This window comes from Erithacus rubecula, assembly GCF_903797595.1.
Source record: "Erithacus rubecula genome assembly, contig: SUPER_Z_unloc_2, whole genome shotgun sequence".
NCBI classification, from domain to species: Eukaryota; Metazoa; Chordata; class Aves; order Passeriformes; family Muscicapidae; genus Erithacus; species Erithacus rubecula.
In genome coordinates this window covers 13,920,831-13,948,681 of record NW_027635860.1, presented here as the reverse complement: position 1 = coordinate 13,948,681, position 27,851 = coordinate 13,920,831, and the positions used below count along the sequence as shown (strand labels likewise).

The following is a 27,851-nucleotide window of genomic DNA, read 5'->3' as shown; positions in this document are numbered from 1 at the left end:
AAACAAAATACTCAGTATTACATACATATTCTAAAAGCACTGATTGAAGTTCACATAATTCCTTTTGCCAGTTTGTCTATGGCATTTTATTTTTTTTTTCCATTGTGTTGCATGGGCTCCTCATCCACTTTTACAGCTGACATAAAACACTTCCTCTCCTGGCACTAGATATAATTGCAGCTGGCTTAAGGCAAAACATTCTACAGTGAAAGAACAACCTGTACAGCATCACAGGCATCACATTTCACGATGACCAGCAGTCCTTACATTCATACCTCAGTACTTCAATACGTTTATTTATAAAGTAATTTCATTTTACAGAGGAAAAAATAACAATATAGAAGAAAATGTCAATTTAGTCATAGTCTCTTAAATGGTGTGCTTCAGTTTTGAATCAGTTCATAACAAACAAAATCACAATCATCAGTACAGTGGATGTTACAGGTAGTTACAGATTTTACTTAATACAATTAAAGAGCTGACTAATGCAAACTTTCTTCAAAAGAACATAATGGAAGTTGAATAAAATCTGTAATGATTTTAACTCTTTAGCTGTACATACTTTCTACTTAATTAGCACCGATGTGCCACTTACACACAGAGGAAAACAGATCAAGTTACTGAGCTTTAAACGAGCAGGAGGAAGACATAACCCTTCATGCCTGAGCCACACCACAAAGCACTGGCTTCTGCTTTTTGCGAGGCATGCAGTGCTGCCCTGAAAAGTGTCATCGTTTGGAAGCAATACCCAAGTCTGGGTCCTGGAACATGAACACCAATAGAGCATTCTGCCTGAATTAGCAGGCCCACACCTTATTCTGGGGGGTCTGTTCTGCTTTTTAATGGTAAAAGTGCCTTGCAAACCCAGCTAAACTGCTCCTCAGGGATGAAGTTCAACTTCTACATAGTGCAGTGCCATGCAGACACAGTAAAGTTCTGTTGCAAGTATTGGCATGAGAAGTATTTGCTGAGAGCTCTTAATCATGCAGTTTTCCATACTTTTTCTGCATAACAAAATTATGTATCCAACCAGTAAGATACAAATTTCATCCCCACAGTTTAGTAATTTTGATCAAACATGCTTAAAAATTTTGCAAAGTTCTTCTCACCATTGGAAACATGTCATGGAGAACTGTGTTTGCAGGATGTATTTTCTTAAAAAGCCATGAATGCCTTATTTTAAAATTATTAATGCTCCATGAGCTGTAATCATTTTCTTACAGGCCCTGAACAGTAACCCATACTGGAAACAAGAAGCTAGTTTTTCTCATCAATAATATAAATGCTTAGAAATGACAAAATACTGTTTTCAGTAAAATCCATAGAGACCTTTCCAAATTTAAACATTCTGTACTTTGTGAAATGTTAACAATTACTTAAAAGGAAGTGCTTTTTTTTTCTGGAAGAATTGAAGGAGGACTCAAAGACAATTCTGACTTCCCAGAAACTTCAAGATAAGGGTTTCTGTAAAGCTGAAGCTGTACAAAAAGTTAAGTCTTGCAGAAACTAACATTTTCAATGGAAAGACAAGTTAAAAGTATTTTGTTTTATTGTACTGCAACCAGTCAGGAAGAGTTCCTCTGGCACAATCTTGAATATGGCCAATGTTGTTGTTTAATGTTGACTTCCTTTTAAGTTCGCAAGCTACATGAAAGAGTGAAATGCACACACAGCACAAATCCTACTGCATCTATCAGTGCTTACAGATGAGATTAAGAACAGTGCAAATACTAGCATTTAGCCTACTTCCATTCTTGAACTACACTATTGCTATAAATGCATATGAACAAAAACCTATTATGGAAGAGTTCCTATGTCTAATTTACTGTAAAAGCACCTTCAGTTAGTTTGTGTAAATTTACCATATCTTAAATAATTTTGGTTGTTTCAAAAGCTGAAATATTATAATAACAAAAACAATTTGAAATTATGACGTTGTGTATAAGCACCAGATTATTTAACATTTACAGTGCAAGACTTAAAATCAGTTTATTTACAGAAATCAATATCAACAAGAGACACTGTTCTACTAATTCTCAATAACTATGAGCTTTCTAACACATTTAGAATATAACCGCCTAACTTCCAACATCAAGGCACCGGCTTTACCTCTGGAAGAAAAACCTGTTGCTCAGAATTTGTAACAAAACCCCAAGTGTCTGAGGATTAAGCAGCCCACTGACACCACAACTGGGCAACCTGTTACCCCTGGAGCAGCAGTGCTGTCTTGCACCACAGGATATTGGAGCTGGGATTATTAATGTAGCCTCTTTGCTCTTCACACTATAATGACATGAGTGCAAAAGCAAATCACCACATTAAGAAAAGGCTGGAAGAACTGTGTTCTTACCTGAAATTACAATCTGAGAGCAAGTATGTTAGAAGTAGCCAGACCTGAAGCCTGCCTTGTTTTTAAAAGGAACTGTTACATCTATGACAGCCACAGGTAGGTGAAAGAAAATCACTAAGTATTGTTCTGAAATCACCAAATTAGTTCAGGAAGGTTGGAGCACAGCACAGAAGCCTGGAACAGTGATTAGGCCCAAAGTTTCATTAGAAACTATTTATGCATGCTTGGTCTAAAGAATTTACATTGAGTTAAAAAATAATACTTCAATTGTGCAATAAATAAAGCTATTTCCCACTCTCCTTTCCAGAACCACTGTTGCCAGACTTCAAACTATGCAAGACACAGTTACTTTCAAAAGCTGGATGATTGAGTTACATCAAGGAGCTGAAGTCAGCAGCACTTCAGTCACTTAACTGGGCAGGCCACTCTTCAGTCCAAGGTCAAAGTATAGAATCATTCTGAGGAGAGATGCTAAAAACCTCATGCTAAAGCAGGGAGTTGATGTAGTACTAGAAACTGTACACCAGTACCAGACTGCTAGCACCACACAGCTGTAGGTTTTTTGCTAAATATTTGTTTATTCTGCAAGTAACACTGACTGACTGCTCATTATCTGAATAACCCCTAGCATGGCAGCACTCTCAAACTGACAGTGTTTGTTTTTCAAGTATCTCGACACCAGCTCTTGAGTCAGACATGCAAACAGTTCCTATGTCCCTGTGTCTAGCTCCTGTAAAGTAAAAACTCACAGAACTGAAGTCTGTATCTCATTCCTGTTTCTTCACTGTTTTATGGAAGATAATGTAAACAGTACCTCTAAACTTAGAAATACAATTATAAAGGGATGATGAAATAATAACATAAAGAACAGTAAACAAAATGTTCACAGTGCAGGGCATGATGGAGCCCACCAAGTGGATCACATGCCACCACACTTACATAGTTTTAGGATAAACCATACTAAGAAAGCAGAAAGCAATGCTACTACAGGAAACAGTACCCTTATACAAAGAAGTAAGTTATTGCATATTTATCACATTTATTTGCAACTCACATTAAGGCTAGGTTTACTAAAATCAATGACATATGTATAAGCTTCACTTTGGGTTGCTTAATGAAGCAACCAATGTCTCCTATACTGAACCAATCTTTCACTAAGAAATAAAAATGACACAGTAAACAGGGCAGCCAGCATCTCCTATTCATAGAACATGCTTCCATTGTTCTGAAGACTTCTTGCCTGGGACAGGACTTCCCAAACAGATGACAGATGCACCAAGTTCACTGTTTCATCAACATCCCCATTATTTCACAGAGCACTAAATGATCTATAACTAATTTATCTGAAAAGTCAACTTATATATAAGATTTCCACAGCCTGTTATTTAATTATGCCTTAGGAGAGTCCTGTTAGCTCCACAGGCAGTAGCAGCCTCAGGATATGATACAAACTTCTGCCTCACCATGAGTAAAGGCACTTTTGCTGGGAAATCAACTAAAATAGCACAAAAAAGTAACTAAAGATTAGTTTTCACCTGAAGCTGAATAACATAACCTCCTCCAGCATTATCCTACCTTCTCAATTACTCTTCTTTGTCATTGTATGGCCTTTGGATACGTTTAAGGAAAAAAAAAAATTTCAAAAAAGTGAGTCAAAGCTAGATTGATCTATTTCACAATTTGGTCTTGAAAAACAAGGCCTTCAGAACCCTTGTCCTCCAGAAGGAGGAAATGCTGTAGTCCATTTCTCCTGTTGACTGATACAGAAGTTGAACACTCCCATGGCCAAAATTTTTACAGCATTAGAGTTCCAAATCACCTGGTACCAGGCAGGTGAATAAACCAGAAGAAAGTTCTAAAGCTATTTCTGAGGAAAACACTAGGTAGGGTCTATGAAGTAGGGTGGTTGAAGGAAGACCAGGATTTTGGTTTTGGATGACATATATGAGTTGCATAAAAACTCAGTGCATGTACATACACTACAAGGGTGTAGTTCATTCAACCTATGAAGTTATCAATTACCTCTATTCTAGAGAAAAGTCCATTTTTAAATCTGAGACATGCTTGCTATCACAAGCTGCTGTGACAAATTTCAGTGCATTTCCCTCCACTCTCACACACGTCCTCAAAACCCACTGACTTGAAGGTGATGTAACAGCTCATCACCTCAACTCTTACAGGTTTTTCGTTCCTCCCCTTCATCCCCACCCTATCTTTCATATTTTCCTAAGAAAGCACTGTAGCTGAAAATGACTGAGGCTAGATCATTTAAATGCTAACTGCAAGTGCAATTCAATACTACTGGATATATACAGAGCAGATACACTACACAAGAGATCTGAGGACAACAGCACAGAATACAATACTGAACACCCTTGGAATAGCTATTGGAAGCCTGATTGAGCTGTTCAGTGTCACACAATGCCTCTATTATCCACGCACCTGCCTTCCTCCTCAGCGAGATCTACAGAGGCTTATTTACATCCAGTAAAATTCTACACAAGTAACCTCTCACAGACAAGTTTAAGCTTCTAGCTTCTCTTTTTTTGCAAACAGCTGCTTTGTAACGTCTTCTTGTGCAGCTGTGGGCAGTGCACAAGAGCTGTTAGACACTTTGAAGGGCTGTTTTACCCAGTTTGAGTGTCATTATCAAAGAACAAGGAAGAGTAAGTACAAAAAGTCAACATGCTATAGATTTGACTCAAGTACTAGTGATTGCCAGCCAACAAAAACTATCAGTGTGAAGGAGGGAAGGTATTTGGGGCAAACAATCAGTACAGAGAAAGGATGACAGGCTGAGGCTAGGTTTGAAATGTGCAACTTGGTTTCAAAATCACTAGGACTGAGGTGTCCTCTGTGAATTAGTTTCATTGCCACTGCGTGATATTGCAATGTTCTACAAAATAATGACTAAAAAGTCCAATAATTTACATCAGAACAGTTAAAAGGTTAGCAAGCTGGTATACTCCAACAGTTTAAAAAAAGTCAATGACATTCTACAAAAAAACAGAGCAAGTTAAAATAAAAAAAATAAATTTTAAACCACAAAAAAAACAAACAAAAAAAATAAAACCACAAGTAAAACGAATGCCCTCTAATGCACAGCTAGGAACAAATGAACTGAACATTGGAAAGGTACTTATGTGGACAAAGGCTAGACTGCATTTAAAGTGCAACACTTGACTATGCCACTCCTTTACTGCAAAGAGAACAAACCCTTCCAAACCAGCAGTCAGTCCCTGCATTGCATTTAAAAACAAACAAACAAAACAAAATAAAAAACTCCTGAGAAAGAGTAAGGCTGGATAAGAAACCCCCTCAATTACAACAGGCAAGTCTGATTCTTATTTCTATTAAGTTTGCTGTCAGAGGTCAAAACTTTTCATTATGGCATCATGGTCAAACTTGAAACTCAAGAAAGCTCTTGATGAAAAAGCAAATTTGTAATGGCCATTGCATGCCATAGAATGTCCCTCTACATGTTCTGGCAGTGGGTCTTCGCTGGAGCAACACATCTCATATGCTGCTTCTGCTTAAAGAGAAAAAAGTATGAAACAAATTTTAAATGGGCAGTTGCCAATAAAAGTATCAATAACAACACAAAGCCATACCTCAAATATATATACAATTAATATTTATAACAAAACCTGTATGTTTGGTGATAAATAGAAGAAGGTAACTCAAAGAGCCACATTTACAAGTTGTCTAGAGGCTAGAATAGATCTTCACATTCACTGCAATCTGCAAACACTTTCAATAGCCAGGTTTACCCATAAAATATTTTTTCATTTCTCAATGGCCATTTCTTAACAAGAAGGAAAAAAATGCACTGTTTCCTGAGCAGTAAGTAAAGAACTGTGTGCACAGTGCTGCAGCTTATTACTATCAGGACAGAAAGCCTTGAAACAACGCTCAATTACCAGCACCCTGTTGACTCAGATGCTATTTTTCTAAACCAGCTCTTAGTTACTTTTTTACTCAGCCACCTGGTTTATCCTTTTAATTAAGGAGAAGAACTGCAAGACCAATATAATACAGTATCTTTTTCCTTAAAAAACAAACAAAACCTCAGACTACCTTGGAAAAACATGGCTTTATCAGATTTGGATGGCTGCCATGAGGAAAAGCCCTCAACCATAGTTATTTGGGTGCCTTCAGCCTGTAGCACAGGACAGTGGATGAAAATTCTGACTGCACTTGCCTGTTTCAAAGTTATCTTGAAGTCTTCTTGGATTAAGCCTTTTTTCACATTTCTGGTGAAGAGAATGACCACACATTACATATTTTATGATACAAAAATAGCATTACATTTAAGCATCATCTAACAACCATGCTAGTTATATTTGCTTTGACACACCTCATGTGTGAATTATTTTACCTCTAACTAACTAAAGCATTAATTCTGTCACGTTAGTTTATGTAGCAAATGTGCTTTAAGTCCAAAAGTTTTTCAGAAGCATGCAACCTTTTAACAGTCACTAAAGCATTTCTAACATGCAGATTTTTAGGGGAAAATTTTCTATCTGTTTTAAGACGGAAGGGCCCTGCATGGTGAGGAATCAATCAACATTGTGCATGCATAAGCCCACTCTTCAATGAGCTTGTCCCAAAAAAGGCAAGGGGAATGTATTTGCAAACATGCTGCTACTGCCAACTAAAATAACACTCTTTAGAGACATAAACATAGAACTCTCCGGGGAAGAGTTGGTTTAGCCCCAGGTATTTCTGCTGTAAGTACACAAATACAGAAAAAATATGGCTCTTTGCACTCTCTGCAAATTATGAGATTCCTGGCCTTCATATTACATCAGAAAATTATCAGTGGGACACAAAATACTTAAACTTCAGAAGACTGACCATCATGAAAACACAAGTGAAACAGAAAGAGAAAAATATTTAGAAAAGTCTTTGAAGTCTACAAAGTAACAGTGGAGCATTAACAGTTGTTTCCATGCAGATCTTACAGACTACCATCACAGTTTTTTCCTCTCCATCCAAATTTCTGGGTAGTCAATTCATTCTTCTACACTCAGATTCAAGCATAACTAATCATTTCTTGCTGCAGTGAGGATTTTAGGATGAATTTATGGTTTCTGTACGTTTACATGAATAAGGGAAAGAAGGCAATAACCACAAGCCAGAATGGGAAGAATCTAGTTTAAACCCTATAAACAAGAAAAACTAAAGCCTGGGCCAGCCAGCTGAGCTGTATGGAGAACTGGGGGTTCACTGCTGCACAAGAGACAACAAAGTATAGTGAAGAGCCATAAAAAGCAGGGAATAAAAAAGCACATTCTGCTTTAAAGGGAGCACAGCCCAGTGAGTCTACTCCCATTGAGAAGAACTGGACCAACACAATTAGTAACTGCAAGGAAAAGTAACGTGCAAAGATTGTGATACTGGAATGTACAAACAGCTGTAAACAGCTCTACTGTATGATTTAAAAAATACATGAGATTCTGGCATCCAAGCCAAGTCTGTATCTCAACATTTTTTTGCTGGAGAGAAGAAAAATAATAAGTATTTGCAACACCACTTTCTAACTGTTGCATAACAAAACCCCATGCTTACAGTAAAACATCACACATGAATAAATAAACCTTGAGTTATTACTACACACCACAGAAGGCTTTTACATGACAGGAACCTGGAAGCTGCAGGACTGTGTACTGAAACAGCTGACAAATTTTCAACAGCTAAAATTACTTATTTTTAAAATGCAAACTTTGACATTTAGCATGCCTGCTTATAGATGTATATGCATACAAGGTAAGAAATGTTCCACATCTACAAACACGTATCAAATACTCTGATAAAACACACTCTTAATGGATATGCACTCTACTTTGTTTCAGCAGGACACTGTCTTGGACATTTGTTAAGCATTACTGGAACCTATTAATGACACAGCCACTGCATGTTTCTTACCAAGGTATGGTTTTGCTTAACTGGTTGACTGTGCAGTCCATTTGTTCGCTTCTTTAGGCTTGAAGTGTCTTGATTTTGCTTTCTGCCACTGTTCTTTAGGCTCTGACTCTGCTGCTAGGTCCAAAATAAGTAGAGGGAAGAGCTTAAATGGCAGAATTGGACATCATTGCATTGACATTTCCTACTTAGCAACTAAAACTTCCTTCCAAGTAACTTCAAAACATGTAAACATGTTTTGCAGAAAAACTGAAGGCCACTGAAATGAACCAAATACACACTCAAGCTACAGGGCCATCAGCTGTTACTCATTCTCTCTTGCACCATGACAGAATTATTACACAATTAATTTAGTTCAGTGAGTTTCCATGCACTGATGCATATACTAGAGATAACTAAAAAATGGTAAGTACTAATTACTACCTGTACATGAAATAACACAATTACTACCTGATACCACCCCTTCTAGTGTGAGATAAATCAAAGAATTCCCAAGAGTATTCCCCCCACACCATGTTTCTATTTTTGCATTCTGTGATGATGAAACTGACTGGTTTTGTCCTAGAGAGGAAACCCTTATGAACTAAGACATCTGTTTTAAATAATCCAGATGCATATGCTTGCAACCTACCTTTACTTTCAAAACTTCAGACACCTCAGGATGATTACATGGCTTCTGTGGCTGCTTTGGCTTCATCAGCTGCTCTCCTGAAAAGCCATCTGTAAATATCTGTTGACTACAGCGAAGTTTGGATCTAGTACAGGAAAACAAAGACAGTTTACAACATACCTTCAAAACTACTGAGAGCAGAAGACAAGCATGAAAGAATTCTCTTCTTTTTGAGAACAATCTGGAAGACAATTTAAGTAACCTAGTATGGAAACTCTAATAATACTCACTGCCATTTGTATTCTCCACAGACAAGAGGCCACATTAATATTTGTCCTGCTGTTCTCAGCGTTGATGTTGCTCTAGCTCAAATTACTGAAGTCCTCTCATAGGGACTACAGGTTTTAGAGTTCCTGCTACCTCTTTTCACTCAGATGAATCTAAAGCCAGCAACACTTGTTCCCTGACTGATTCCCACAGGTTTTATCTAGCTAGGCACTTCTTAGAGTACTTTACAGTTTTGCTTTATAGAGTCCTACTTCTCCTGGCAGAAGTGCCAAAAATATTGAACTTGAAGCACTGGAAGTTATCTATTTACTTACCTTCTGGCTTTTTTGATTACCATAAACAAGACTGAGGAAATAATCTTAGTTCTGACACCTGTGCACCATGACATTAATTAAGTTTTCACCTTGCTTACAATCCTATAATATATGTCTATGCCTTTTTTTAATTTATTTACCCATTACTGGAACACAAATCCTTGGAGAACGAGAAAAGTATAAGCAGTATTGGATATAATTGTCATTGTATAATATTGTCATATTTGTAATCTAGTTTTTATAAGAAAGAATACAGAGATGTTAAACTGACCTGGTTCTTACCTAGCTTTTTCCAAGTTGGGCTTAGAGGGTGTGCTCCCTGTAGATGAAAAACCATTGTCACTGTCTGAGGAGTCTCCATTCCTTCGGGAAATCCATTCCCTCAATGGCCTGTGAGCATGAAGTACAAAAAAATCTACTTACCAAAACAAATCTAAAGAATTTAAAGTTGTGTGAAAGCCCCTGGCCTAGCATTTGCCTCATCTCAAACATACCTGATGAAGGGAATTGCCATAAAAAATTTGTTAGGTGCCAAACCCAGCTTGGACTTTGGGGTCATGTCATTTCTGTGGCATGGTAATTTGTCGATGGAAAACCACTCAATATTCTAGAAAAACAAAAAATAAAATCAAAATATCCTCTAGCCCTCTAGCCTTAGCAGAATGTTACAAATGTGTATCAGCCACAAGTATTTCCCTTAATTAAAAAATTACCATGGAAGACTTAAATTAATGGGCCACAACAGCATTTTTCACAAAAGGTTAATTAAGTCTTCTGACTGCTACTACAGTAGCAGATGGTACAGCACAAACTCACTGCATGATATCACACCTAAAATATGAAAGGTATTAATCAGCAACTAAATTCTGAGTAAGAGTTTCACAAACAAACCAACCAAACCACTGCACACAAAATTCCATAAATAAATGTATAGGCTTTGAATAACTTCCAATAACGTTTTACTTAAAATGCCATCAATACTGGACCATCAATACCCATTCAAAAGTAAGAAGGGTGTTTTGTTTGACAGTAAGTTTGGCATTTTGTTATAGAAGAAAAAAAACTATGGGCATAGGATAGGACTTTTATTACTGTTTATACGTTATAATTTTAATAATTAAAACTGTACACTTTGTACAACGGGGAACAAAACAGGAATCCTGACCACAGACAGTACAGAAGAGCCCACAGGAGATTTGCTGTCACAGAATCTACTCCAAAAGCCCCAGGTCCAAACAAGATGCAAATTATGGAAATAAGTTACAAACCAAACAAGTTTTCAATATAGTTCTACAGGGAGTACAAAACCAACCTGCCTGATGGCATTAGATCAAATGATGACAAAGCTTCAAAAGTCTGCCATTGCAAGAATTCTTCAACATTCTCACACTTACAGTCACTGTTCTACAAAGTACAATATTTACTGTACATTTTCAAAAACCCTCAGATTTCATCATATGTCATATTTTAAGAAACAGGTCTCTAATGCAAGAAGTCCTGTCCAGTCAAATACTTTCCCTATTTAGAAAGCAAGATACCCTGTTCAGTGACACACTCTGCATGGAAATACAGTGGTTTTAAACTGAATTGCCATAAAAGAAAAAGTATTCAAACTTCAAATGTTATAGACACCACTGACAAAGAGTCCAACAAGTCACTACTTAAGCCTTAATGCTTCCCTTTCCCAATACCTTTTAAAAGCCTAATGGTACATAATATATACAAAATAGCTCCTTTTAGTCCCCTTCCCAACCTCCTCCTTAAAATATAGTTTTTTAATCTGTACAGTATATTATATGAATGAGAGAAAAAAAATCCTAAGTTTGTCCTTTTGATATGCTGTAGGTCTTTACATGTCTCCAAGTAATAATTACAACTTGAGGAACATATAGTTACATATGCATCTGTAACTAGGAGTAATATGAAATTATTAATATATACACCACATATGAGAAAAGGAGAACTGTATTTTAGCAGCATGCTCTATTGTCTTTTCATGATGAATGGAGATGTCAGACAGATGGTCAAGTATCAGACTTGCAGGTGAGCTGCAAGAAGTCAACATAAAACCCTACAGTGCAGAGATGCCACTGGTACCTAGCATTTGAGGTGTTTATTGTGCTCAGTGAGTTCACTCTTTTACACATTTCTGGCTTTAAAAATCAACCTTTGCAAAGTTCTTTTAGATGCAAACAAGGTAGCACATACCCGAATTTCCCTTCTAGTTTTGGGGTTGAACTTGGTGTTCTTGGGAACTCCTGGAATGATGTACAGCCGTGCTAACTGATCATTAATTCGCAGCTCAATGTAGTCCTCTTTGCGGATATAATCTTTTATGTCAAACCCAGTTTCTTCAAGCACCTGAGAAGTATTTAGATTAAATCAGTGTGTGTGTATTCTGAGTTATCCTTTCACAACCTATTACCACAAATTAAGGACTGCTTTTCAGATACATCCATAAAAGCTGCTGTGAAAAACAAGCCTTTACACATAGGTGTTTGCTCAGAAATAGAAAAAGTATCTATATGCTTTAGATTTCTCTAAGATGGCAGACCTGTAATGCAAGTTGAAACAATTCTATTACACTTACATGTAGCAATTTACTAATATGGATGAGGTTAGTCCTCATCAACTTCTGAAAAACTTCTGAACTCTGTAGGCACTGCCAAGTGAAGACCTCTTCATCTAAATTTAACACAGATGCAGCTTATGCTTTCAGGTATGTGCTGACTTCAGTGAAAGAAGTTGAAATATTTATTTCAGATATAAAATAAATTGTCAGTCCGCAATGACAATCTAACTTGATAGGATAAAAATAACAACAGTGCTGTTCACTAGGGAAATCTAAATCGATTTTTCAAATTAACAACACCATCAAAAGATTCCTTCCCCAGTGTATCTGTGCCCCCTTTAATGATTTGGCTGGCATAACTTGAAGTAAAGAGAAAGACATACTTCATGTAACCCTTTCTTGAAGCTGCTATGTCTAGTTTATCCTTGATAGGTATACTTAAACAAACAAATTTAAAAAACCCAAAACCATGTGATTTCTCATAAACTGATTCAGTCCAGTTGAAGAACACTAAATGTATCATACTACTTTCCCTCACCTAATTTTCTCTCTCAAAAATTATGAATGTATCATGTTGAATGACACTGAATTTGTACCAGCAATATTCTTTAACAGGCTATTTTGAATATGCAGCTTCACATATCTATGTCTCCAGGAGCAATAAGTATCACAGATAATTTTATTTTTCATATTTTACTTGCCATATACATTGATTCTGATACAGCTCCTGCATAACTGAAAAATATAAAAGTAAAGTTCTTCACAATTTTTACAAAAAATTCTACAACCTCCAACTCAGCTCCTTAGCCTCTGCACATAGACCAGTGTACAAAGGCTAAATCCCCACTCCTCCACATTTATGCAGCTACAGTGACTCTTAAAATTAATAGGCCAAAAGCCATAAATTACATAAGATCTCTCAAGCACAAGTAATTCTTAATAGTAAATTCACAGTTCAATAGAGAACTTTGAAAATAGTACTCACTTAATTTAGCACATTAGTGTAGAAGAATGTAAAGAATGTGAAACAAACTTTTGTTTTCCTTTTTATTTTTTTTTTTTTTTTTTTTTTAATTACACAGCTCAACCTTGATTATCTTTTTGGAACTCAGAAAGGCACCAGAAGGCACATCAGAAGATGACTGCAAGAACAGACTATTCACACAGTTTCAATAAAGGGATTACTTAAGTAAAGTGCCTTTTCACCCAACACATATATCCAGATTTCAGCAAAATTTCACTTATTTATCTTAAAGGAGTTGATAGAACTTACCTCTCTAGCAGCACAGTCATGAGGTGCCTCTTCTTTATTTACTTTCCCTTTTGGAAATCCCCAACCAGATTTTGCTAAATAGCCCTGAACCAAAAGAACCTACAAAACACAAGAGAATGCAACTGTCAAACATGCAGGTGTTCTAACCAATTTCATTAAATGTCTTCCCTCCACCAGCCCCTCATTCTCCAAAAGAAAATGTTAGCCTCAAGAAAGGAAACTATTAGGTTTGCTGTGTTCTAATAAGAACTGCAAAATTTTTTACAGAATCATTTAACTCAGAATAAAATAAATAAAAACTGAGAAGGAAAGCAAGAAATGTGTTTACTGTGTCACATATTTCTGTACACAGCCACCAATATCAATTAACTGCCAGATCTCTGCAAATCTCACAGTGAATGTAAATTTCTTCAAAATGTAAACGACAAAGAATTATTTCAGACAGCATATGACATTCCTCCCTCCTTCTAAACAGTCCTTCACAACTATTTCCATACTTACATTTTCAAGTGTCTCATCAAGAATAATTGCACCATAGGTTGGCACTCCCATTTTGTATTCTTTCCACTCATCTAAAACCTTTTGTACATCTTCACCTTGAGGCAGTAAAAAAGGGCAGTGATTGAAGAGTATAGCAGCATGTTAAGGAAGATAAACTTAAGCAGCCAGTTCCAAAGCACATACTGAACACAAAAGATATTCACTCAAAATTTAGAATAAACTCTCCCTCCCCTAAGTCCTTTCAAGATATATTCTCTTGGAAGTAGAAAAATATGATAAATAATCCATTACCAAACACAAAAATTTGGAGAACATCAAGCAATTTGGCAATTTTTATACAAAGTAATCTAAATAAATGAAAAAGACACCCCAAAAACAAAAACCAAAACCAACCACACAAAACACACACAAAACAGAAATTAAATAAACACCCCAACAAAACAGAAAAAAAAAAGCACCAAGAAAAAAATTGCACAAGGCTACTTGTATGAAGCAAGGTAATCTTGAAAAGAAAAACGTAATCCCATAACAGTTATTTTGAATATGTATTATTGGCAAACACATTTTCTTAATTTTGAGGGGAGCAAAACAGAAAAAAATTTCAGTTCCTTGTGTTTGAAATAAATGGGAATAAATTTTTACCACAATCATTTGTTAAGAATATGGCACAGAATCCTATCTTCAGTATTTACTATGCAAAATAATTATTTTTAATGGCATATAGTTACAGAAATCTACTTTCTAATACACTTCATCAAAACTCGTCATGCAGGAAAAATATAAACAACCCATATAACTCTAAACTTTTGAGAGAAAATCTGCAAGTCCTTAATAAAAGTATGAATATTATATATTACATATATTATAATACCAAAAAAGAATACTCCACAGCAGAATACTTAAAAATACACTGCATCAGAACTAATGTTTGTGGCAAATATGGGCTAGAAAAAGGAAACAGGTAATGAACATATAACATCCATTACACTGTGTTTTTTCTGCACTCCCAAAATTACTAGGAGAATTTTCTTGGTCTGAAAATACATTTATAATTAAAAACATACATAAAACAACAGCATAACATCAACCAACAGAATATGACCATATTTTTACAGTCTACTGTTAAATCTGTAGAGTTTCAAAGTAAATATATATCATAAAACTAACAGATAAGTATGTTGTATAGTGAAACCACGGATAATATTATCCTCAAAGTTAGAAGCAATATTCCAATCTCGTATCAAGAACCTATGAGAAAAGGTTAAAACTAAACACCTGCTGGATGAGATCCACAGAGTTTTCTCTAGCAAGGAGCAGACAGTACACATTCCAGTACCCTTGCAAACAACAAAAAAAGCAGAGGCTAACCATTTGAATTCAATAAAAATGCAGCCTCTACCCTACAGAAACATCCAACAAACACATACCACTGCCCATGTGGGAACACATACTACCTTCAACTACTTTAACATTTATGTCACTATTTACTTGAAAATTAATTAAACTGGACTTCAGTTTGAAGAGCACCAATAGCTCAACAGCTCACCCTTGAAATCAAGCTAGCATGCAAAGTGCAACCATGAGGAAGAATCCTCAAACATCAAAAAGTGACCACTTTCCATAATTCTTTGGCAGTGCAAGAAGCATCTCTTCAGCCACAAAATTATGGAACTAATGAACTCAGCAACATCACATACCCAGCAATACTCACTTTTAATCATTAACACATGAACTGACATTGATATTATGAAATACTGTTAACAATATTCAGTTTGCACTTTACCACCAAGACAGAAAATAATAGGAGTAATAAAAAGGATATCAGCTTTAGCAAAGTCTCTTATCCCACACTGAGGTAATCCTGGTGTGTTTTGCATGTAGAAATCCAAATAAAACCAATGGGCAAGTTCAATCTGAAAGCACACTCTGATTGCATTGTCTCTCTCTTCACTTGGAATGTGCAAAATAAATCGGCTGCCAAGAAAGAAGCAGTAAGATTAGCCAAATTTACTGATTTAAATACAGCTAACAATAAAACACTGCAACAGTACAATTCTTGATCCATTAGCACATAACCAACAGACCACCAGATACTCTTCATGTTCCACAAGGAAAGTAAAAAGTTTTCACAAAATAAGATACAGCTTTTAAAATCAAGAAGGAAAATAGATTATGTTCTTTTAGAAACATCAATTACAATATACTAAGTAAATTAACTGTTGTTAAAACAGGAAGTGTGAAGACAACCTACTTAACAGCTGTGTTACAAAAACGAAAGCATTTTTACAAGTCCATTAAAGAGCATCTGCAAACTGTTATAAGATATTTCAGTGGGGTTTTTTCAGGACACAAGTTGAGCATAGTTATATATTGTCGCTTAAAACCACAGTAAACTAATAATTGATGTAGATTTTGAAATTCAATATGATCCTACTAATTTTCTCACTCTGAAACCAAACATAGACAATCAAGTTTAGCTCACAAAGAGAGTCACTGAGATAAAAGTTTAAGCAGCACTGTGTGATTAGCCCACTTTAGTTAAGCAAAAGAATATTTATATCTTTACATAAAAAGCAAAAGTTCCTTTTGAGAAATTTAAGGTCATACACCCCACTGAACTTAAATCATTTGATGGAGATCTTCAACATTCAGCTCCTGGGTGCCACCAGTTAAATTTCAAAAGCACATAATACTATTGCTCAAACCAGAAATACTGCATCCTTACTTAAAATCTGACGAGTATGAATTGCCACAGGATCTCAGAATTGGTTGCCCCTCCAAGGCACTCTGGCCAAGGACAGAGGCAGAAAGTCACTAGTTCAGGCACACATTTGACTCCCCAGGCTTTCTAGGCACATTCACAGGTCCCCAAGTACTAGCACAGGTCTCCTTTTCCACCCCATATAGCCCTGCCCAAATCACAGATCCTCACACCCATTATACGGGTCCCTGTTCCCCACCAGATGGTCCAGTTTGAAGTCTGCTGTTGAGTACACATGCATGACAGGTTGGGGAAGACACCTGTGCCCCTCCCACCCAGTGCACAGAAGGTGGCACACAGTCTCACTGCAGCTGTCTGTGATCTGCCCCTCAATCACACCATTTACCCCACAGAAGATGGTTTCCAGGACACTCATCATGGCCACTCCAGACACTGGGAGCTGAGGCCCCCTCCTTTGGGAGAGGCTGGCAGAATTTCTCCCTCACTCCAGCAGCTGACACCTTGCCCACTCTCACACACAGCTCTCATCAGAAGCTGGCACTGCATCCTTGCAGCACACATATACAGAGCATAGAGACTGGAATTATCCACACAAAAATAAACATTTACTAAGAATATGTAAGATATGACAGTCTGCGACACTTGGGCAGAAGGGTCAGACAGAGAAGCATACTAACATGCCAAGTTTTACAGCCAGCTTCTTTTATACCCCGTTCTGCCTACCCTTGCTTTGTCCCTCCCTGCTTCTCTTTTCCTTCCAACTTAGAATGTGGAATCCTCCCAGATCTAAAGCCCTACCAGAAACAAAGGCCAGACTGATATTCCTGGGACTGGTGCCTGTGGCTTCTTGGCAGCTGCTCAAGTAGCTATTGACCACCTAATCATACAATTAACAGGTTTGTTTCTTGTCATTGTGTCCATTTCTACCAATTTCTTAGGTCTGTGTCTACATATTTTTTCATTATTATTTCTCCACTTTTTTTCCTGTTTTCCAGGAGTAGGTCCATATTCAGAAAAACTTGTTGAAATGAACTTTGTTACACCCCTTCATCAGCCAGTGGTCTGGTTCAGTTTCCTTATCATTCCTCTGTTGGGTTCATAGTCTTGTATGCCACAACTGACAGACAGGACTTCAAAGGAGGGGTGCAAAAAGTAATCCAAGCAAGAAGTCGAAGTCACTGAAGTAATTTATTCTTCTCACAGCTCAGCCTTCACAGTTGCAGCTCTCAAGCAGTCACATCACCAAGCCAAAAGTTCCCCCCATTACAGAATCACCCTATTGTTTGCATTAACTTGGCAGCCTTACAAAACCACAAAAATTCAAAACAAAAAACTTGATAGCCGCACATGAAGTCCTTTCCTTCATTTTTTTTTTTTTTTATTCCATGGCCTGTACCCTACCAATGTTAAAATATCTCTATCAAAACCGTGCTCTCTGTTCCATCTCCCATTTGATCTCCCATATTTCCCCCTTCATTTTGCACCAATAAAATTTTCTTCACTGACTTGATCAATCTCTGTAAACACTGAAAAATACAAGACACTACAACAATTGCACATAAAATAACGCCCAAAGCATAAATGGCTACTTTAACTAAGTTCCTTATCCAGTCACTAAGCTCTCAATCTCCCAAAAACTGTCCCAACCAACCTAAGCTGTCATCAGCCTATGATTTACTCATGCAGTCTCTCAACGCCTGAATGCCAGTGTGAATAGATTGAGAATGGTCAGACAGATTCATAACACACATCCTGTCTGTGGCCTTGCACTAAAAGCAAAAAATCTATCGTGTCTCTTTTCTGCAAAGTAGCATGTCTAACAGAGTCAGCATCAATCAGAAGCCTGTCAAAGCCAGGGAAGTGGCATTAGTCTGTTTAGCTAGCCATAACCTAATTTGTTCACAACCTTAAAACCTTCCCCGTGGCCACTCCTGGGGCAAAAAATGATGTTTCCCAGCATTGTCCTTTAGACCAAAAATCAATCTGGTCATCCCAGTCTTTGTTGAATGCATGCAAACTACACCTCACTCTACAGGGATATCGGTGCCAAAAAATCATAGACGTATTAGCAGTCAGTATGGACAGCCATCCTAAACTACAGGCACCTCCTTTGATGTACAAGGGGATAGTTGGATCCCCACAAACCAGAAAACACTCCTGGTGGTAATCCTAAGGTAGTGTTACTGGACTTGGAAACACTGAACACGGTACACCGAACCCAGAACATTGATTCTTATACCCAGGGTGATGGGAAAACATCCCACACTTTTGACTGATCTTTCCCCAGCACAAAAACCCATTTTCACAGAACCAAGAAGCTCTAATTCCTGGGGTTCCAAGGGCATTTTGGGAAGGTAAGGGGTCCATCTGTCCCAAGCCTCAGGAGGATTTCCTGCGTACTTCTTAGCAGCCTTTGGTATTGGCCAAACATCCACTGGCAACCCAACCAGACAGGCTGAAAATGGATTTTCAGGGGATGCAGTAGCTAAACACAGGGTATCTTGTCCTAATAGATTTGCCAGGGTTACTCAGACATTCATCTTTGGCTGGTCAATAGACCAAGCTGTGCTAGTAAAAACAAGCAATGCTAGTAAGCATAAGCATAATATTCAGTTTAACTTCATGCTTTTCCTTAACTGTTTTGTGGCAGCAAGCCATTGCTCACAAGATAATTCTTGCCATTCGGACAAATCAAATTTATGCCCACATACTAGCAATACAATTTGTATGTTGCTTCAGCTGCTTCTTAAGAGGTCACACCGATAATAGGCAGCTCACCTTCTACGAGATGCACAATGCCACAACACTCCATATTCCACACATTTGCATTCAACCTAAGCCTGGTGATGCCCAGTATGACAAACTAAGCAGGGAAAAGAAAGTAGCAGTCCCACACTAAGCTCCTGCTCAAATGTAGCCAACCTAGAGCAGGATCAGATTCTTCAAAACAAAATTAAGCCCTGTATACACCACCCCTAGATGAGTGGTTCACCCGTTCTCCTAAAGTGGACAACCTAATTTTGGCGACCTTAACACCTCTAGGTAACCCAAACCATCTTCCCAAGGGCAAAAGTCTGTTAGTCATCATGCAGCTGCTGATGAGGCTCTTTTCACAGGTACCCTCAGAGGGTGAAATCAGAAATCTGCACAGGTCAATGTCAGGGCTGGATCCTCAGATGGTGTAACCAAGGATTCTCAGAATGGTTTCGCATTTCTTGCCAGATTCCACTTTGGTCCAGCTTCTATGGAACAGAAGCATAACTTAGTGAATTAGCTAGGCCTCACCATTGTACACTCAATTAAAGATCTTCATGTAGAAACATTTAGAAATTGCCTCTGCATGTGCAAATCTTCAAAGGAGCATCACTCTGCCAGGGATTATCAAATTTGATTTGTTTTGATTTGCTTTCAAATATTTTAGTGTAAATATTAGTGTAAACATTCTTTAAGAGCCATACTGCCCATCCTTTCATTTTATAACTATGTTTGTCCCGTTATGAAAATGAAGGCAACATAAAAAGTAAAACAACATGTGGCAAAACAATAAATTCACACTAAGCAAAAATAAATTAGATAATACATGTGACTAGTAGTACACAAAAGACAGAATGATAATTTAAAACAATGCATTATCAATTCCCTAAATACTGTACCATCACACAGAGTCTGCAATAACTGGCAAGCCTCATTTTAGAGTGGGGGCTTGGAAAACTATTCCCAGGTAAGATTTCTAAGTTCACTTCAAAAGGGGTTCCAGCTATTATAGGTCCAAATTCAGCAAGTCAAAATTACCTGAGTACAGTTTTGGTGCAGAAAACACCTGGATTTGTTGGTTTGCTTCTCAACTAGCTAAGGCCAGGACCTGACCAGGGTCCAGGCTTTAACCGGAATAGTCTCCCTAATATATTCCAAAAACTTCTCAGCAATTGCAGTTAGGAAAGTTTCTTAAAATAATGCATGTCTTGTAGATAGCTATACAACGGTATGTGAAGGTTTATAAAGCAGACAGCTTTGTCATTCATCCTTTGCTAAGTAGTAATAAAGAAAAAAAAAAGCATGAAACAGATTATAACCAATAACAGTTGTATTATGGAATTACTCAATTCTTCAGTGCTACCTATAAAAATAAAACAGCATTTCTATAACAAAATAGCTGTATCTCGTAATTTAAATGAGCAAATTTTAACAAAAATGCATTCAGGCTTTATGTCACTCATTTGTATAGTGAAAGAATTGTATCTTAAAATTTAAGCAAGTAAATTTTAACAAAAATTAAAATCAATTTCACTGAAACTTAACTTCACAGAAACGTAACAGAAAATATATCTAAGAAAACTTAATATAAAAACTTAGTATAAAAATATACCTAAGAAAACTTAAAGTTAACATTACTGAGACTGAAATTATTCTTAACAAAAATTAACTTATTTAGACTCTGTCATTACAAATAATATACTGAAAATTTGTCATACAACAGTTAAACACCAATGAACAATATACAAATTAACTGATTCATAACTGAAATAGCAGCAACATGGATTTACTGGAGAGAATATAAGAGTGTGCCAAATACGTTATGATTTAGTTTTGAGACTAGCTCACAGTAACTGTAAATATTACTAAAAATATCTTTTTGTAGTCAGGACTTTTCTGGTATCAGTATAACTTTGCCAACTTTAAAGTACAGCATTACACAAAAAAATTACAACAGCATAGATTTTGGCAAGTTGCCCTTACAGGCTGTACAACAGATTTGAGATTGGCCTAATAAAGGTAATGGGATATAAACATTTAAGCTAAAACAAAAATAATTTAGTTATATAATAGTGCCATGAGTTTTATACAAGCAACTTGGTTAAGTTAGTGGGTGTGTAAGGCTGATACTTGCATACAAACAGTTACAAAAAGCTAGGGATTCAATTTATTCTAAAGAGTAAGCCACTGTTTACTGTATTTGGGACTCATCAATATACTTAAACTGTTTTGATATCAAGTCCAATTTCAATTTAAATGTGGCAAGGAAGAATAATTACACTTAAATCCCCAAACAGCTGTACCAAAAGACTCACAACAAAATTACCTTGTTAAAGCTGTGGAGTAAAAAGCAAGCAACTGGTAAAGCTGACAGTGGAGTTTCATGTACTAATTAGCTAAGTCTTGAATAACTACTGCAGATAAAGTTCAAAGTTTGCTTTGAATGTGAGCAAAAGAATGTTAAATTTGTGATTTAGCTATCTACTCTCAGTAAATCATGCAGTCTTGCTGTGTTACCAATATGTAGAAAGACACCACATCCACTCAAACACCTTTAAATCTTTCCAGTAACAATCCTGTTAAAAATCACAAATCACAGGTAATTGAAATCAGAAGGTTAATTTTAACAGAGTTTCAGTTAGCATGTAGCATCAGTTGGTATTTTGATGTACTATAGCTGCAGCATGCTGTGCAGGCTACAACCACGCTGGCCAGTGCCATGCAGGGGAGCAGCACCCCCACACCATTACAGCAGCAGCAGCAGCCACAGCAGCAGCAGCACAGCAGCAGCAGCACAGCAGCAGCAGCAGCAGCACAGCAGCAGCAGCACAGCTGCAGCAGCAAAGCAGCAGCAGCAGAGCACAGCAGCACAGTTGCAGCCACAGCAGCAGCAGCAGCACAGCAGCAGCACAGCAAAGCAGCAGCACACCAGCAGCCACAACAGCAGCCACAACAGCAGCCACAGCAGCAGCCACAGCAGCAGCAGCACAGCAAAGCAGCAGCAGCACAGCAGCAGCCACAGCAGCAGCAGCAGAGCAGCAGCACAGCAAAGCAGCAGCAGCACAGCAGCAGCCACAGCAGCAGCAGCAGAGCAGCAGCACAGCAAAGCAGCAGCAGCACAGCAGCAGCCACAGCAGCAGCCACAGCAGCAGCAGCACAGCAGCAAAGCAGCAGCAGCACAGCAGCAGCACAGCGAAGCAGCACAGGAGCAGCAGCACAGCAAAGCAGCAGCAGCACAGCAGCAGCAGCACAGCAGCAGCCACAGCAGCAGCAGCAGCAGCAGCAGCACAGCAAAGCAGCAGCACAGCAAAGCAGCAGCACAGCAAAGCAGCAGCACAGCAAAGCAGCACAGCAGCAGCACAGCCATGGCTCCTGGCAGGCACCGTGCAGCAGCCCCATGCCATGCTCGGTCACTGTCCGCTGTAACTCCTTTACCTCATGGAAAGACTGCAGCTCAAAACCTTATACTGCTTACTATAGTGACATATGACAGGGGCCACGATCTTGGCCATTTCCAAGTCTCCCACAAGCAAGGCTTCCCTTTTTAAAAGAACTCATTTATCATGAGGGTCTGGTGGAAACAGGTCTGGCTTATCATCAGAGACTATAGGAGCAGGATCAAAGGGCTCTTCTTTATCCTCCCACTATTATCCTTCTCCACTCCTGGGGCAGCGGCCGGTAGCAAAAGCTGCCACAGATCACGGTGCCCAGTATCTTTCTTTTGCCTCTGGTGGAGGAAGAGGCATGGATGACTTTAAAAAAGGATTTATAGCCTTCAGGAGGTCTGCCAGTCATATTGGATCATTACCCACAGCTTGAGACTGTTCTTGTTTTTCTTAAACCAGCCCCCAAGACTAGAGCATCTCAGCTGCCGCCTTATTCCCCTTCATGGTACAGTCCCATAATTCAACCCCTGTATTGTCCCAAAGTCTTTTGCAAAGATGGTTGATGGGGTGATGTTTTCCCTCAGCAGCTGCCCACTTCAGTACAAATTTTAAGTCATGAGAGGAAAGGACTTTTTTCTGAAGCAACAAAAGCATAAACACAAAAACATCTCTCCTGGGAAGACATTCTCTGACCATATTTCCTTTTCCCCGCTCAGCTCCCAATTCTGTGGAGGGATTATGTCGGGCACAATCCTGCTTTCTCCAGCAGTGCTTTAGTTCCGGGTGGATGTCCCGGCTGCCACACAGCCAGGCAGATCATCGCTTCCTTGCACGGGAGCAAAAACTGCCATGACTGAGAGATGGGACTTCAAAGGAGGGTGCAAAAAGTAATCCAAGCAAGAAGTTGAAGTCATTGAAGTCACTGAAGTAATTTATTCTTCTCACAGCTCAGCCTTATATACTGTTGCAGCCCCAAGCAGTTATAGCTCTCAAGCAGTCACACCCCCAAGCCAGAATTTCCTCCCCATTAGAGTCAGCCTATTGTTTGCATTACTTGGCAGCCTTACAAAACCACAAAGATTCAAAAAACTTGATAGCTGCATATGCTGTACTTTCCTAGCTCTTCCCCTCATAAGACCAAAGCATCTCAATTAGCTGTGCTCTCTGTTCCGTCTCCCATTTGTTCTCCCATACTTGCATGCTTTATTTACATATTTCTCATCTTCGTATCAAATTTTCACACTGAAAAGCAGCCCTGGCCAGATACCTTTAAAGACCTTGGCAGTCAGTGCCAACCTCTTGAATTTCAACACCCTCAAGTGCAAAGTGCTGTGCCTGCATTGGGACAATCCCAAGCACAATGTAAACACAGGCTGATCAGTGAATGGACGGAGAGCAGCTCTGGGGAGGAGGATTTGGGATGTTGGTAGATGAGAATCTTGACATGAGCTGACACTGTGAGGTCCCAGCTCATCCTTTTGACAGAACACAGTGTGCACAGCAGGTTGAGTGAAGTGATTCTCAGCCTTTCTGTTCTGGTGAGACCTCACCTGAAGTGCTGTGTCCAGCTACTGGAACCACAATAAAAGAGAATGGGGATCTGCAGGAGCAAGCTTTCACTGAGGCCTTCCAGGACCTAAAGGGGGCTATGAGAGAACTGGAGAGGAGCTTTTTGCAATGTCATGTACTGACAGGACAAGGGGTAATGGCTTGAGAGAAAAAGAATAAGTTTAGATAACAGGAAAAAAAAATTCTTCACTATGAGGGTCATGAGGGACTGGCACACATTGCCTAGAGAACTTGTGGATGCCCTGTCTCTGGAAGTATCCAAGAGCAACATGGTCTAGATGTCCCTGTTTATAGCCCAGGAGGCTGGGATGAGATGATCTTCAAGGTCCCCTCAACCCAGAGCATTCTATGATTCTCCCTTGCACAAATAACCTTATTCACATCAACGTTGGTTTACCACTTTCCAATTTTCAGTTGACACTACCACTCCCAATGTCTTTTGAAGGCTCTATTCTGACTGCTGAAAAGATTCCTCTTCTATAAAGCTGAAAGATAAAAACTTAAAAGTATATTTTACATCTAGTTGATGATATTTTCTTGCCCCAGTGCTGCAGCTGAGCATAAATCTAAAGATAAAATAATGCAGCAGTATCAAAGAGGAGTGAGAACATGACAGGCATTAGATTTAGAGAACAAGAGCAAAGCCAAGTAGAATGATACTTATTAATCAAAAAGTTAAACTTCTAAGTTACTTGGTGTGACTGCAGTGCTAACAACAGGAATCTCCAGGTTGTTCTAGGTGCAGGTGCCAGGTGCTGGCAGTGATGGGCTGATGCTGGACACACTGTGGGACACAGCTGAAGGCAGCAGCTGAGATGGTGGTGCCTGTGGGGAAGTGTATTTAAGGACAAAAATACCAGACAGGCAGAGGAAGTGAAAAAAATAGCATGGAACAGCAGTGCAAACACCAAAGTTGGAGAAGAAAAAGGAAGAGAAGATATCCACCCTACAGCTTTTGGAGGATCATGTGCTGGAGCAGATGGATATGTCCTGAAAGAGCCTTGGGCACAAGAGTAATCCCACACTGGAGCAGTGGCAAAGCACAAGAGGGAGGGAGTGGCAGAGAGGATGTGCTACAAACTGGGCACAATCCCCATTCCCCATCCCCTGAGCTGCTCACAGGGGAGGAGGCAGAGGACAGTAGAGAATGAAAGGATGAGACATGAAGTTTCCCTGGGAAAAACAAGGATGCAGAAAAAGCTGGTTTTCAAATGTTTTTTGAAGAGGAGAAGTATGTGGCTGGGTAAGCATCTGGTTACTTGAGCAAGGTAAACCAACCATAGTCCTGAAGTCAAAAGATGGGATAATAGCACTTGCTTACAAGATAAAAGCAGTATCAAGAAGCTGCTAAACCAAAATCACTTGTCTGCACCTCCACTTCTTTACTCAGTTAAACAACTCCATAGGACAAGGCAGCATGACACAAGCTGACATGGATACCTGTGACTTGTTATTTAACAATACTCAATAACTGAGTAGGAAAAATCACCTGTCACTTTCTACCAAAATTCCCACTAAAACCATATATAGACTGAAGAATGTAGGAAATGACAGGTATTTTTATATACACTTATTAACATTAGCACAAATACAATACAAAACACCATTTCGAAGACAGAAGGTGACAGTATCTCAAAGAAACTTAGTAAGATAGCAGGACTGACCCTATTAACAATGTAAGATTCAAATGCCCAAGTGCCCTTCTATCAATCACCCCATGGAAGTGACACTAATAGGCTGTATCAGTTTTGTAATCACAATTTCCCTCTGTAACAAGTGTTAAATCCTATGTCATATGTAAGCAGGGATCTGAAAGGCAAGCTCCTCTCTCTGCAGGGAGTCCAAAACAAAGAGAGAGACCAGATTTAGGGAATTGAAAATTCCCTAAATTGATGCCTATCACAAACTCTGACTCTTGCATTAGATAAGTGCAAAACAATACTGAGCAGGACAGTTCTACCTTCCTGTGGTATTCCCACTTCTAAACATCTTCACTCATTTGAAAACCATAATTACAGTAAGTGGGTATCTTTCCTCTTCACTAACCTTTCCCTCTTTTACATAAATATGTCATGAGGAGTCCCTTGGAGGTGGTAAAATAGAAGGATTGTTTCGTGCCAAATATCACACGCAGTTTGTGTCATCACAATCTGGGGATGACAGACAAATTACGAAGTTTGAAGGGCTGCACCACAGATAATTAGAGGTTGAGACCACACGGGGTAAACGCGACTTTCCCCTTTTAAAGAACTCAAAATTCACGCTTCACGAAAATTCGGACGCAAAGGCCCTGGAAGAAAAGCATTTCACTCTGAAAGAACCACAAGCAGGAGAGGGCAGCTTCAGACCGATGGGTGTCCCTGTGGCTCTTCCCTTGCCGTCTGCTGGCACGTTCCCTTCCAGCAAAGGTAACTCACCAGAAGGGACTCCCTGCCAGTCCTTCCACATGAAACCAGACCTCGGAGCAGCAAGTACCACATCAGTGCTGGGCTACACGTCACGCCAGCCCCACTCTCCCAGCTCTTCTTTCACCTGCGCAAACACCGCCGACGCAGTTCTACCTTTTCCGGCCCAAACGCCGCAGGAAACCCCCACAAACAACGTTCTTCCAGTTCCCCCGTGCCCTCGGCCCCCAGCCCGCCGACGGAGCAGCCCCACACCCGGTCCAGAGGGTGCCGCGGTCAGCCTTCCCGCCCTTCCAGGACGGATTCCATCGGGAGGGCGGAGCCTCGGCACGGGGGGAACGGGGCGAGCTTCGTCCTTCCGCTTCCCGGCTGCCGCGGCACGGCCGCAGCCGCCCCTCAGCCCGGGCGCTCCCGCACCCCCGCAGCGTCCCGAGCATCCCGGGACCCGCATCCCGCGGGGCACCGCGCAAGGGCAGGCGCCCTTCCCGCCTCCGGCAGCAGGGGAGCCGCAGCCCCGGGACCGCCCCGCCCCGCGGCCGTACCTGCATAGGTCGTCCAGGACGCTGCTGGGGATCTCGGCCCGTTTGGTCTCCATGGGGAAGCGCGGCTCATCCCGACGCGGCGGAGGCCGGAGCGCAGGGAAGCGGCGGGGGCGGGGCCGCGCTGCAGGGGGGGGGGCGACGGAGCGGCAGCTCCCGGGGCCAATGGGCGCGCGCCGCCTGCGAAGCGACGGCCAATGGGGCGGGGCGCGGGGCGGGACCGGCACGCTCAGATGATCGCGGGCGACCAATGGGCGACGCGGGGCGTGGCCGCCGCAAGAGCGATGATAACGCCGCGCGCCGGGACACGGGACGGGACGAGCGGGATCGGTATGGCTGCCACAGAGGGACGGGATCCTGCTCCTCTGTGTGGCCCTGAGGAGGCACAGCTGGGTGGGCTCTTCAGCAGAGAGCCAGCGCACAGCCCAACTCTGGGCTCTTCAGCACAGCCACAGGGATCCAGCGGAGGCTGTGAAGATGAGGATGGACTGGAGCATCTCTGCCTTGAGAGGAAAGGCAGCGGGAGCTGGGCTTGTTTAGTCTGCAGAAGACTGAGAGGGGGCCTCATTAATGCGTACAAATATCTCCAAGGCGGGTGCCAGGAGGGTGGTGCCAAATGTTTTGATAATACCCAGCGACAGGA

General features: G+C 39.9%; 2 protein-coding genes across 5 annotated transcripts in view; one reads left to right on the top strand and one right to left on the bottom strand.

Moving 5' to 3' along the window:
• The window catches only part of REEP5 (receptor accessory protein 5), a 235,022-nt gene that overhangs the window by 181,591 nt on the left and 25,580 nt on the right, over window positions 1–27,851 (top strand). The window lies entirely within an intron of this gene.
• DCP2 (decapping mRNA 2) lies at window positions 269–27,351 on the bottom strand. Of its 4 annotated transcripts, none has more exons than XM_079331247.1 (11): window positions 27,212–27,351; window positions 15,656–15,807; window positions 13,834–13,961; window positions 13,333–13,431; window positions 11,696–11,848; window positions 9,982–10,094; window positions 9,770–9,877; window positions 8,907–9,030; window positions 8,279–8,392; window positions 6,552–6,603; window positions 269–5,882 (listed from the first exon to the last, which is right to left on the bottom strand). In XM_079331247.1, the coding sequence occupies exons 1-11, from the start codon at window positions 27,262–27,264 to the stop codon at window positions 5,716–5,718; spliced, it is 1,263 nt and encodes a 420-aa protein (XP_079187373.1). In that variant the 5' UTR covers window positions 27,265–27,351; the 3' UTR covers window positions 269–5,715. The 4 variants fall into 4 exon arrangements, with proteins under 4 accessions (XP_079187373.1, XP_079187374.1, XP_079187375.1 ...); XM_079331248.1 differs by having other exon boundaries at window positions 269–5,879; XM_079331249.1 differs by having other exon boundaries at window positions 8,279–8,389.